The 14,310-nt window shown below is 35.3% G+C and overlaps 2 protein-coding genes across 3 annotated transcripts in view; both read right to left on the reverse strand.

Moving 5' to 3' along the window:
- epg5 (ectopic P-granules autophagy protein 5 homolog (C. elegans)) overlaps positions 1-14,310 on the reverse strand; it is a 1,176,376-nt gene that overhangs the window by 46,026 nt on the left and 1,116,040 nt on the right. The window lies entirely within an intron of this gene.
- The window catches only part of mtmr12 (myotubularin related protein 12), a 19,588-nt gene continuing 5,516 nt past the window's right edge, over positions 239-14,310 (reverse strand). The window contains exons 4-17 of one of the 2 annotated variants that reach the window (XM_087252653.1): positions 12,645-12,717; positions 12,400-12,536; positions 12,201-12,288; positions 10,275-10,325; positions 9,959-10,082; positions 9,589-9,658; positions 9,324-9,421; positions 8,944-9,068; positions 8,759-8,837; positions 8,606-8,676; positions 6,675-6,844; positions 5,451-5,627; positions 4,442-4,600; positions 239-2,977 (exon numbers count right to left, since the gene is read on the reverse strand). In XM_087252653.1, coding sequence (XP_087108779.1) covers positions 2,405-2,977; positions 4,442-4,600; positions 5,451-5,627; positions 6,675-6,844; positions 8,606-8,676; positions 8,759-8,837; positions 8,944-9,068; positions 9,324-9,421; positions 9,589-9,658; positions 9,959-10,082; positions 10,275-10,325; positions 12,201-12,288; positions 12,400-12,536; positions 12,645-12,717 — 1,995 coding nt within the window. In that variant the 3' untranslated portion in view covers positions 239-2,404. 2 annotated transcript variants of the gene reach the window in all.

Raw genomic sequence — 14,310 nt, forward strand, 5'->3', positions numbered from 1 at the left:
AAATATGAAACGTTAATATTAATATTCAAACGTATTAATTGTGGCTAATAAAAAAAAAAAACCAATTAAATATATATATATATAATTATATCATTTAAATGTCCTATACAATAAAAAAATTACACACACACAAATCAAAATCCTACTAAAACAACAAAAATGCTTTGTTAATATGCACATTCAAGTAGAATAACAATAAAATAAACATAGCAACAAAACACTGATCATGATTGCAAAGTACTGATCTATTTTTTTATTTCAATCATATTTTGTGGCCATAAAGTGAAAGGTACATATTTCTCAAGTGCGTATAAAAAGTATTTGCTACTTTTACATGAAAATAATAATCTCAAAATCAATGTTCCAAAATAAAGCAATATTTCATACACATCCAAAGCCAAACTCTCATAATGTGAACTTTGAAGTTAGTTATAGAAAAATATTTTAAAAAATGATACAGTAATACGTTTCTCATTAAGTTCACCTTGTCAAACACAAGAGCAGTGATGAACTGAAGTGAACAGAACCAGACTCACATCTGACTGTTCAAGTAACAGTGACTGACTGGCAAAGAGCAGTAGTGCAAAACAAAAGTGAAAAATGCAAACAAAAACACAAAAATGGTCAGGAAACTGCTTTCTCCACACTTCTGCCAGCTGTTCAGTGCTTTCAGGAGCTTACATCAGTTTTAGTACAACAGCAGAAAAACACAGAAAGTGATGCACAACAGACACTGAAGACAATATGTGACTAAAGTGCCTGTTGATTTGGGGCAGTAGTTCTGTAGGCACCGCAGAAAAACAGAAGAAAATGTGCACAAACGCAGATACTTTATGACAATAGCTTATGTTTCAATAGTTACAAGGATTAGCAGTTTATGATGATTTTTTTAATCTTACCGTATAAAATTATTTCTAATTTATTTAGTTTTATTCACATACATTTGTTGTTGTTAGATCCATACATATATAGAGTTCCACACAAACACCACTGCTGTATCTTGCTGTGTAAGCACTGACTAAAATACCCATGGTGATGCTGATGCTTGGTTGATCTATATCATCACAAAAAAAAAAAAGAATGGTTTGCATCACCAATATCATGTCCTTACAATTTCATTGTAATAAAGCTAGTAATATTTGTTTGTGCTCCTTTGTTCTAAAAGTGTGAACTGATCGCATAATGTTCTAAAAATGATAGCAGCTAAGGCTGAATGAAATAAAAGACAGCCTATTGATGGACAGATCCGATTCACACAAAACAATGTGTGTTTTACAATAGAGCACTGAAACTGACGTGAGTCGTTCTATACATCCTGTTTTCATATAATGGTCTTAAAAAAATCTAAGTTCTTCTTCACACATTCAACATTTATATAACTGAAGGTTGACAACATTTCAGAGTTCTCCCTGCCAGAAAAAGCTGAAAACAAGCAGGATTGAGCTTTTCTATTATTCAAAATAAGCTCATTCTGATCACTGTAATGGAATACTGTATGGAATGTTACTTGGTATCGATTTTAAATGTTTAGTAATCCAAAAATGAACATTTGCTGTTGATATACTGACCCTCATGCCATCTACAACGCAAAGGTGACTTTTTATTCCTTCAGTAGAACAATGAAGATTTTTAGCTCAACCTATGGTACTTGCTGATTTTTAAAATGCATGTCAACAGCTAACAACACTTTGAGGGTGAAAAAAAAAACATATATAGGCAAAACATTTAATATCTGTGGCTCCATGTGAAGCAAAACTGAATGAAAAACAAACTGAACATTCTTTCCATATCCTTGAAAAACCAACCTGAGTGCCTCTGGAGCACAAGTTCCCTGTGCTTAACAAATCATCAGTAATCAGTAGGATAAATTTAGATTTTCCCGTATATGTTTTTTTAACATTTCAAAGTCCAGGAAGCTGTAGACTTACACTTTAGTAGTCACCAAGGACCACATTATTACCAGGTAAAAATGTTCTTATTTAGAAAAAGGGTGCATCTTGAATGATCTGAGGGAGAACAAATTGACAACAGCTATTCCGATATCCCTTTTAAGTAACACTTTACACAATGGAAAGCCTGGAAGTTCAAGCCTGTATCCTGTTCCTGTTTTGTGATGAGCAAGAGGAAAATACTAGGTACTGTTCTTAAAAAAAACTTCCACAAAAAAAACGTCTACATCCTGTCTAAATTTTCATGTTATGTTTTCAATACAGTAGGGCACATTTAGTTGAACAAAACCCTGTTTTACTTTACCCCTGTTTTACTTTAGACCCGCTTTAGCACCAAAGGCACTTTATACACCTTTAAGGCCACTTTAATCCTGTATCTACCTTATAATATATTTATTAAATAATATAACCATTAATGGATGGAAACAGATTTCCTATTAAACCAAACTCTCAGCCTAACTAGTCTCGTCCTCCTGATTGGCCAGATTATCGGCCACCATGAGGCTTTGCATTAGACCTGTGGGAATGATGGGTTTGAAGGAACGGTTGCGGCTGTAAGTGAAGGGGAACGAGGATGAGAGTCGTCCTGAGGAACCAAATGAGGGCAGCCGATGGTGAAGAGGTGGAGGGTGATCGGGTTGAGTGGCCAGCGATGGGTCTCTCTGCTCCAGCACACGCTTCAGATCCTCCACTTGACTCAGCAGCTCCATCAGCTTGGTCATGATGGCCACTGAGCCTCCACCCATAATGTGCACTTCAGGGATCCAGCGTAGGTAGCGCTGCATCCAGATGCGGACAGACGGTCCGTCCAGAGAGGGCAGCAGGAGCCCGTGATAGTCCAGGGGACGCTGCTGCCAGGACTCGTAAAACTCTTTGCTGGCGACGACGGGAGAGTCTGGAGAGCCCATCCAGCGACTGATACGCTTCACTCGGAGCATCTTCTTAAGGCTGTCGGTCTCGTCTTTGAAGAAGCCTTTCTTGGTTGGGGTTTTGAAAGCTGAGCTGGGCAAGGATAACTGCCTTTGGTGCTATAGATTTGAAATCAAAATCAATTAAATATGCATGCAAAAACACACTGTGAATTATTCAAAAAGAAAAGCAGAGTACAATTCAAACAAATTAAAAGCAAAAGGAAACAAAATGGTGTAAGATGTCACTTGTAATTTCCTTCTTGACTGTAGATGTCACCAAAACACTGAAAAACTCTAGCAGTGCATAGCTATGATTTTATTACACCTGACCTTTACACACACATTTTAGAGATTTATCTGACATACTAAAAATGTATTTGTTTTCATTTTGAACCAAAAGGTTAAAGTGAAATGAGATCTTTGTGTGTTTTTATGTCAGAATGAAATAGAAGTTTTTGTCCTTCCTTATTGTGACCTTTATTCAAGTGCAACTGATTACTGAACAATGTGTTTTGTGGTTTATTAAAGTAATGATGTGCATAAATGCTAATACATCCTGCAGTGCTTCACAGAGACTGATAAACCGACTATATTAAATGTTTTTCGCAGCAGTGTTTTTTTAGTATCATTAAGAATCCATTATAGTTAGCTTCCACTTTTTTCGTTATAATTCTAGTTCATTTATCAATTTTATTGTGCGTTTGTCATTTAGATTAGTTCGTTTTTGTGGTTTATTTTTTAACATCAAATTATATTTAATTTAAATACAGAAATACTTGGCTACTAGCTAAACTAAACTGTAATGTACAAAGTTGGGGTCAGTCTGATTATTAACTGTTTTAAAATAAGCTTCTCCTGCTCACCAAGGCTGCATTTATTCAATCAAAAATACAGTACAAATTAGTAAAATTGTGAAATATTATTACAGTAAAAAATAACTGTTCAAAAGTAGTTCATCATTTAATTTAATAATTTATTCCAGTGATTTTAAAGTTTTTTTTTAGCTTCATTTATCCAGTCTTCAAAGTCACACGATCCTTCAGAAATCACTCCGATATTAATTATTAATGTTATTATTATTATTAATGGTAATAGAAACAAAAGCAATAATGACTAGAGTGATAATTTCATTTGAACCTACATACAATAACAAAGCAGTTATTTGAAGTTTTAAGAAATATTTAACATTTTTTTTACATTTAGTAAATGCAGCCTTGATGAACAGAATAATATTCTTAAAAACATGAAAAAAAAAACTGACCCCAAACTTTTGACTGGTAGTGTATATTTCAGTTATAACAAAAGGACCCTCAGCTTTAAAGTTTTTAGTTTTAAATTGTATTAAACTTCATTCAGTTTCTTGCTATTGTGTTGATTTTAAAGTTTATAAATCTGGGTCTGTGAATAGTTTTGCTATAAAACATTTGCACTTACCGGTATATCACTTAAAATATAATTACAGTCATATATTATATGATGTAAACACAGTCCTTAAGGAGTTCATTTTGTCATATCTGCATCTACATTATTAAACAGTGTAAAATGTAAGAGATGGTTAATGTTAGGATTTCATGTTCTTACCTTGTGTTTGTGAGGTCTACGAACAGTTCTCTCATGTTTCACCTTCTCTGAATACAGAGGGTTAAAGAAGAAATTCTGGGCCTTGCTGTCAAACTGCACTGACCAGTCCCACACTGTAGGGCAGCTCAATGGCCTGCTTTGTGCAATCGGTGACTCGGCCTGCCAAGACAATCAAGTACAGGCAGTTACAGAGAGGCGTACGACTGTACATGTAGACTAATGACTGCTTTACAGATGGCTGACTGTTTTCTTTTTAGCCACAGTACATCTAAAGAGACATCTAGCAGTACTCAACATCCAAAAACTGTGTAGTAAACTAACTTTACAGTACAGCTCACCCAAACTGTTTTACCCATTTATGCATTCATTTATTCAATCTCCTTCAGCTCAGTCTCTTTATTTATCAGGGGTCACCACAGCGAAATTAAACACCAACTTATCCAGCATATGTTTTACACAGCGGATACCCTTCTAGCTGCAACCCATCACTGAGAAACACCCACACACACATACACTAGAGCAAAATTTTTGTTTATTTAATTGACCTGTACCGCAAGCCACGAGGAGAACATGCTAACTCCACACAGAAATGCCAACTGACCCAGCCTGGACTCGAACCAGCGACCTTCTTGCTGTGAGGAGACAGTGCTAACTACTAAACCATTGTGTTGCCCCATTGCCCATTTAAACACCCTAAAATGGTTTCATACTTTAAGGAGCTTTTTCTGTTGGGCACAGAAGAGGATATTTTGAAAAATGCTGAAAACCAGTAACCACGAAACACATTGGTTAGAAAGGAAGTTATTGACTACTGGTCTCCAACATTTATCAAAATATCTTCTTTTATGTTTAACAGAAAAAAGAAACTCTAACAGCCTTGGAACTAGTGGAGAGGCAGTAAATGATGACAAAATTAAAATTTTGGATGAAGTATCCCTGTAAAGTTTAATCAGTTTAATAACAAATCTCAGCCTACTCCATAAAATCAAGTACAGAAGTTCTACAATACCTTCATTACACTTTCTCGGTGATGAGCAGAGTTGAAGAGAAAGGTGCTGAAGATTGGCACATGAACACTGTCAGATAGCACAGTCAGGTAGGTTTCGGAAAACTGGAAAGCCGGGCTGTGCTGCTGAACAAGCTGCCACACGCACTCCAGGAACAGGAGGAAGACCGGAGAATGACACTACATGATGACAAACAACAATTAAACTCGTCATTATGAACTCAGAACTGACATCCCTGCTTAATTATGGAACACTGAAGTATCTCAAATAAATTAGTTAGCGGTACAAATTTCTATTTCAGTTCATGCTCTCATCATTTTTTATCAAAATAACTTCTGCTTCCTCTTGCCAAGAGATTTCTTGTCTTTTGTACAGGAACATGGGAGAACAACCAGCTACTCGTATGAAATCAACCAATCCTTCCAATCAATTTCTGTCATACTAGCTCTGTGCCAACAGATGCTAATAATGTGCATCAACAGTAAATGTGCATATAAAGAGTTTAGATTCAAAAGTGCCATATAGTTTTTTTTCAGGCTATTATGTTTATATTCAGTTATTTCTCAATAAAGGCAATGAAATTAACTTATTCCTCATCTTAAAATTGAAGTAACTGAACCTACACACATGTGGAGCCTGAGAAAAATCCTAATTGTAGACGAATTCAGATGGCACTTATAGGCTTTTGCATTTGAACTGTTCATGTTTAGGTATAGAATTATGAGAATGGGTAATGTTATTCACAGTGCTTCGTGGTAGTGGGCAGGGCTAAACATCTATTTTGGGCACGTTGCTGACGTGACTCTGATAATTGCAGTTTTCTCCAAAACATTAAGGGTTGCATATATTATGCTATCAAACATTGGGTTTAAAAACAAGTTTAATTCACACTGAAAAATTCAACAAAGATCTCAAAAGGTCAGTATATGATTTAATAAAGTATAAAATAAATTTTCCTGTGGATCAAAAAAAGAAAAAATTGACTGTTTCAACCTAGCCTCTGAGGCAATTTATGCTTAATTATTCCAGACGAACATGTCATGATTACAATTGACATAATTTTCTAACCTGATTAAAGACAGGTTTGCAACTTGTATTTCTGGTTGCAGAACAGCTTGCAGATATCAAAGGTTAACAACAACAAAAAAAAGAGAAAGTATAAAACAGTAACCTTTCCTCTAAGCCTCTGAAGAAACAACAGGCTATAACAAGCATGCAATAATTACCTCCTTGTCTTTCTGATGGAGGTGATTGCATCGATCCAGGAAGGCATGGCAACCAGCCACCCACTCCTTCTGCACCAGACTCTGGAAACCCATCAGTGTTCTGTAATACGGGTCCAGCATTATCTGAGCCAGACTGGAGATCACACAGCACAGATCTGTCCCCTCTTCCTCTGTGAACAATCAATAACACCACAAAACATCAGCTGATACAATCTCAAAGTCACAGGGACAGATCTTGCCAGATTTAAAAGTATTTCTTTTAAAAGTGGAAAAAAAGGACCTGATTTATTTGCTGCATTTTTATATTTTTTATTTTTATTTTTTGTTGATAAGATTATATACTGTTAAAAAATTCCAGACACTGCACAAGAGATAAGAGATGTAAAATGTTTAAGTATGTAAGATATGTGCCGCACTTTCCTTTCTATATCAAAATAAAAACAACTCAAATGACAATGGTGTGAAAATAGCAGTTATTCAAAAAAAGTATTTATCTATTATAAAAAGATTTAATTTTGGGTCTTTTTGCCCTAATTCTGACAGGGCAGTAGCTAAACAGAAAGAAAAGTTGGAGATGCTGATGGAGATAGAGAGAGGTAGTCAGGAAAGCTTTGCCGCACTGCCCACTAGGCTATTGGTGCAGACACAGCTGTGGATGTTTACATCCCACCTCTACTATTAGATACTTTAATTGAGCCATGCCATGTTTATTTATATAACAAATTGCTATCTGCACATACAGTTGAAGGGAAAATTATTAGCCCCCGTTTATTCCCAAATCCCCCCCCCCATTTCTGTTTAACGTATAGAAAATACTTTCACATTTCTTGCACTTACACACTCAACAGGATAGTATATGTATGTAGTGTCGTCCCAAATGGAGCACTTATGTTTTTTTACCAAGCGGAAATTCAAACCGTTTCCCTAATGACGTTTGACAGTTGCCAAATCAGTGAAATAATTGACAGAATTATCAAATAATACCTGCCGTGAGAATAACTGCATTCACCACCGGGAGCCGCTATAATCTCTCTCGTAGGAGAATTTTGCTTTTACCATCCAAAATAAATAAAGTTATCCAACATGTGCGCCCGATAGCATCCCCTTCCGCTATGTGGGCAAACCTGCGGTCGTTGAGTGCGAGAAGTGTCCATCATTCCACACTTCATTTTACCAGCTGAACGAGTGCATCATCCGGGTAATTAAAGTGCACTTATTATTTTTAAAGTTTTCAGTGTGAACGCACTACTTACACTATTAATACTACAAAATGGGGTAGAATAGTGCATAAGTATGCAATTTAGGACGCAGCTAAAGTTTGCTATTCTCCAATTCTCATACAGCTCTCCCGACAAAGCTGCTTGCTGCAAACCAATATCTTTGCTGTATCGGCCCTGACAGCATCGTGGGGAAACACATGCAACAAACCCAGATGACAAGGAAACAAACACATACGACCCGTGCTGTGCACAGACGCAGTCTCGCCCAATCATTGGGTCTCACAGCTAGGCAAGTCTGCCTTGCTTTCAGAAAGCACTTGCAGTCAAGCAGGGTGTTCTCATAGGATAGGAAAAGTCTGCTGTGAATAATATTGAGAATCCAACACATCATCACTTGATTAGCAGATTCGCGAAACGCCACCAATTTTGATCTCGATCCAAAAAGGATTTTAAACCCAGAAGCTGAAATAAGCTGACAAAAGCTCAAAATTATCCAGTTTTCCCCACAATTAAAGCTGACAGGTGCTAACATTGTCTTGACTGACTTTTTTTTAAAAAAGTACTCCAATGTGTCTTGAACCGTTTAAGGTTTAACAGTAATTGTCAAAAATCTATTTCAATACGGATAACCCAAACTGACATGACTGGCTAACCCAGAAGATGACATGTAGGACCACTAAAGTCGATATACTTTAAGCATGCTTGACCTACCCGTTATAAGAACATTTGTGTTGTCTTTTTCAAGACATTCCACCACCTCTACTGCTTTTTGGAGACATTGTCTGTTGAGGACATTAAATACAGGTTGTGAATAGTTTCATAGAGTAAATCATACAATTTCAGGCTTTCTTCAAGTAAACTGACCTAATGATGTCCAGCCATCCTGAGCTCTCAAGAGAAGAGAACCATTTAACATCTGATAACCAAAAATCTGTTGTATTATCTAAGAAACAAATCAGAAAAGTCATTACACAGCAATTTAAAAAAACAATATATGTGTTCATTAATTAAATACTCAAGATTATTTCTGCCCTTTTCCAGTGGCTCACCGATGAGAAAGTATTGTTTGAACTTGTTATATGACTGCTGGATGTCTTGGAGAGTAGGAAGTGATTCAGAGAGGTCTTCTGTTTTTACTGAATAAAGGTAGTTCCGTGCGACTGCAGTAATCATTCTGGAACAGATAACAGTAGACATAATACAATTTAGTTTTGGTCCTTGAGTTCATCACAGAGTAGCACAACACAGAAATGCTCTACTGGTTCATGATGGTGTCAAGAGCAATGTTAGATAACGTTACAACATGTTTTTCTTTGATGCCCTTGAGTGTCAGCACTTAAAAGCACAGCCCCTCATGCCACCATGATGAAATTGCAGCTGTCCGTCTGAATTCAGACATAAATGGCAGACTAAAACTGTATTTTCTCACGTGTCCAAGTGGCTTTGAAAATCCCCATCTTCCTGTGTCATAGATGGGAAAGATGCTTTGAAGAGAGCACAACCGCTGTGATGAGACCAGCACCAGATCTAAAGAAGACAACAACATTTGGCTTCAGTTATCTTTATAAATGAACTATACAAATGACAATTTGCATACAAAAACCAACATAACAATATCAAATATTATAAATAATAGAGTTCATAAAAAATAGTTTTAAGGCTTATAATTTGTTCAATTAATATCCTTAACTTACTGGTAGTCCCTTCCCCTGATAGTTGAATAAATCACCCAGTGCTGATGGGATGACAAAGTACTGTGGCAACCTAAAGACAATGTCAAAGCAATGCTTTTTTTATTGTTATTAATATTTTTAACATGAAACATTACAGATCACACTAAATATTATTTATAAGCTTTTTTTTAACTGGTCGTTTAAAAAAAAAAGACATATTTCACTGCACTTTTAAATGAACTCCACAAAAATAAACAGTGCCGACTTGATCAGTAAAATCTAGGTCAGTAGTACACAAAGCCTACAATAGATTACTACTTTAACCTTGTAATATAAACAGTAGCAACACTTTATCAGATACTTTACACCTAACAAAAACAGCATGAAGTACCTTTGAGACAGTTCAAAGTTCTCATTTTCAGTGACTAATCTACATTGTGCTTTGGTCCGTTTCATTTCCTGGGTCCAATCCTCTGGTGAGTCGAACATAATTGCCTCTCGTTTTCTCAGCATTTCTGCAAATACAAATGGCATCTGATGTGGTTTCATAGTTGACTAAATTACGTTAAATACTATATAAAATGATTGTTTAAAAAAAAATTATAATTAAAGTTTAGTGGAGCTGATGGGACACTCCAACACTATGTTGTCACAAATCATATAGTTATTAAATCACAAAAATAAGGCTTTTCAACAAAATTCCTTACCAGATTTGCTATCTAGTCGAGTAATACACTTTCTGGAAGATTTGCCATGGTCTAGGAAGCATCAGTTAAAAAATTAATTATGCTTTATATCATATGTCATTATTTTCCTTCTAGACTACACACCAGATAATTTTAACAGCACATTTCAATACTTGCTGAGCCCTCTAAAATAAGCTTTCATTGTATACAGTGGAAGTTAGAATTATTAGCCCCTGTTTATTTTTCCCCAAAAAGATATTTTTTCAACACATTTCTGAACAATAGTTTTAATAAATAAATTCTAATAAGTGATTAGTTTTATCTTCGCCATGATGACAGAACATAATAATTTAGATATTTTTCAAGACACTCCTATACAGCTTAAAGAGACATTTAAAGACTAAGTTAATGAGGTTAACTAGGCAGGTTAGGGTAATTAGGCAAGTTATTGTATAACGATGGTTTGTTCTGTAGACTATCGAAAATAAATATAGCTTAAAGGGGCTAATAATTTGACCTTAAAATGTTTATTAAAAATTAAAAACAGCTTTTATTCTAGCCGAAATAAAACAAATAAGACTTTCTCCAGAAGAAAAAAAGATTTTCACACATACTGTGAACATTTCCTTGCTCTATTAAAAATAATTTGGGAAATATAAAAAAAAAATAATAATTCAAAGGGGGGCTAATAATTCTGACTATATATATTGTCATATTTGTATATAAGTGTTAACCTAAATTTACCAAAAATATTAACCCAAATGGTCGACTTAATAAGCTGTACAGAAAACTGAACAAACACAAATATGATCTGTACAGTATTTAATGTGGAAAATATTAGGAAATCATGAAAACATTGAATTAACAAAGCTTAAGGTTTTCTAAGAATAATCATGTTTTTGGATCTGATCGGTCAAAAAATGACTTTGTACAGTATTATAAAGTTCTTAAAGTTTTAGTACAGTTTTTAAGCAAATTCGGAGAAAGATCGGCCAAACTGAACCCAACAAATTAACAAAAATCATCCAGAAGTGTTTTTTTTTTTTTTATCAGTCAATCGGTCTATCCCTATTTATTTGAATAGTGCTTTCATGATGATTATTGTTCCAAAACAAAGGTGCACATTATTACATTACAATCAAAATCAGAAAATGGTAAGGTGCAAGTAGGGTGGACAGTACAGCTGTCAATTGTATAAATAGCTATTCTGCGGTTATAAAATGAGATATTTATACTATCTATTCATTTATATTTGTTATACTATGGAGTCAATGTAACATGGAGTTATTGGTAACTTATAGGAAAGTATCTAGTGCATGTAGAAAGGAAAAAGTATGTTTCCTACAGGTAATATATATGATAATACAGAAAAAAAGAAATGTTAAACAGAATAAAAGCAGGATGCAGCAATAATCCAATAAACATTTGCATAAAGACAACCCAGAAAGACGATCAGGAATTTATCATCAAAGAGAGACTGACTTGTTCTTTCAGTTATTCATTGAGCTCCTCTTGTAGAGACAATAATAAGAGTATAGCAGTAGGTGAAACAAGACTGACTTTTAGACTTAAACAAAACTCATGTTCTACATAAGTGTTACTGAATAAATTTTTCCACAGTGACGTTTTCCCTCGTGTCGCATTGTAGTTTACATGTGTTTGCTGGATTTTCTGAATAGCTGTACTCAGGCCTGATATTATACCTGAAATAAGGATGTTTTTTTCTCAATTCGATCACAAGTCAACAACTCTCATGTGGTTGAATGCCACGAAATGTGGTTGAACAGCCGAAAAAAACTTGGGTAGAGATATATCTGAACGCTTTTAAATAACAGGTGAAAACAGCATCTAGGTCAACCGCAGTAAAATTTTAATAAAACTAGATAGTAATAATAATAATAGTAATGCTGTTGAAATGAAAGCGTATACAAGTGCTAAAATATGTACCTGGGTTCGGTGACCTTAAATAAGAAAAGGCAAAAACACACTTGAGAGATTTTTCCTCCAAACAATGGTGAGCAATTCCCTGAAAGATCTGACAAAACAACATGCAAACAAATGCAAAAGGAGATTTGTAACACTTCTTGAAATAACATACATGTAAAAACACATTCAGCCCTCACTTCATTCCTTGTGTATGCATTACCCTTTTGGCATCTTCCTCCTTGGAGAATGTTAAACAGAACTGAAAGACTCGAAGATCTTTACAGTGAATGATCATTTTGGATGGACATTTGTTCTTCACAAGGCCTCCTGTTATCAGTTTCCTCTTTTCATCATAAACTTTAAAAGAAAAGAAGCATTTAAGTCAAACATTTAAACCAACAGATCTAAAATATGAAAAGATCAGTAACAATCAATATTGATGACAAGTAAAAATACAATTATTACCACCATAGATGTGATCCACACACATTAATGGAATGTCATTTTCACCATAGAGTTTGTTCTTGAAGGTCTTGGACTGAAAACATGTGAGCAACACAGCTGTCACAATCTAGACAATACCAGGTAAACAATCATTATGCAAGATGAGAGAGATGTGTCTTTATACAGTGAGTGTACAGTAACAGGAAAGGCAGGCATAATAGCCTTGTTCAATGTGCTATATCAATCTCTCTCGTTTTTTTTGTGTGTGAAATCAACTGTGAAACACACTTTACTTCCTGTTTAGCCAGCCTCAAACATAAGCCTGAAAGTATCTCATGAAACCTCTTAATACCAACTAACACTCTCTGACCAAATTTAGCTTTTCAGCATTTTTTACATTTCTGATCAGTGATTAGCAACATTTACATTCACATCTCAGTCAACATGCAAAATAATAAACTAAAATAAAAAACAAAATCAACCTGAAATCAAAGTACCTGGCACTTGATGAATACCTGATCATTTGAATCTGCTCTAAGAGACTGCTTTCCCACCAGAATTTCACTGCAAGTGTGTCAGACACTCAAGTTCCTGAAACGGCAGCTAAAGTGAGAGCACTCGCGGCACAGTTCCTCATGCATGGTCACAGAGGATGCATTTTGCAAACTCAAGTCTATTAAATGGCTGTATTCACACTCATTTCTATTTACACATTTAGCTGTAGCATTTGTTGACGCCTGACTTGTATGAAAAAAAAGTATGTTAGCAGATCTTCCTTTGTCTATAAATCTTTTGAAGCCAGAAAATCTTCTCATTACGGGCAGCACAATATATCGTTTCAGCATCGATATCGCAATGTGTGCATTGCAGTGTAATTTTTACATTTACATATACAAATCCACAACGTTTGCACTGTTATTTCACTTTTATCTTTGCTTTGTTGTATTCATCCATGCTTGTAGTTTGTTTATTACATGTTATGCATGATTCAATCTCCAACAGTTTCGTCACAGTCATTCAAGTCATTCTGAACCTTAAATTAAAGATTGACCAAAAATTCTCTCCTTGTCTAACAAAGCAAAGCCAGATTTTTCTAATATCATGCAGCCCTACTACATACAAAAAACCAAAAAACCAAAAAAAAAAAAAAAAAACCACTGTGGTCCAATCTCTAGCATGCGCATGCTTGTTTGTTTGCATTTAATGCCACACCAGTTTCTAGAGCTTTTTTAGGCAAATATAGGCTATATTAAGATTTTACATTTTTTCTAAAAACTACATTTGGATTCCTTTTACTAACATTGGGGCTAATTTCATGGGGTTTGTTTCTTGTATGCCAGGACCGGTGTCCTGCATATTTTAGTTCCAACCCCAATCAAACACACCTGAACAAGCTAATCAAAATCTTAAAAACTTCCAGGCAGGTGTGTTGAAAGAAGTTGGAGCTCAACTGTGCAGGACACCGGCCCTCCAGGACAGAGTCTGGACACCCCTGTTGTATGCAGACTGCATGTGCGTGATATGCAACACTGTGGTGTTTAGCACAATAAAATCCTGCAAAATCATACCGCATTAGTAGTTCGGAGGCCAATGTAATTCAGTTATTTAGCACACTTGTAATAAAATATTAACACATCTAGCCATGCACTCTGACCCATCTGAAACGGGAGGAAATGCACCTTGCCAA

The sequence above is a fragment of the Danio rerio genome, chromosome 5 (assembly GCF_052040795.2).
Source record: "Danio rerio strain M-AB ecotype USA chromosome 5, GRCz13ab, whole genome shotgun sequence".
Lineage (NCBI taxonomy): Eukaryota > Metazoa > Chordata > Actinopteri > Cypriniformes > Danionidae > Danio > Danio rerio.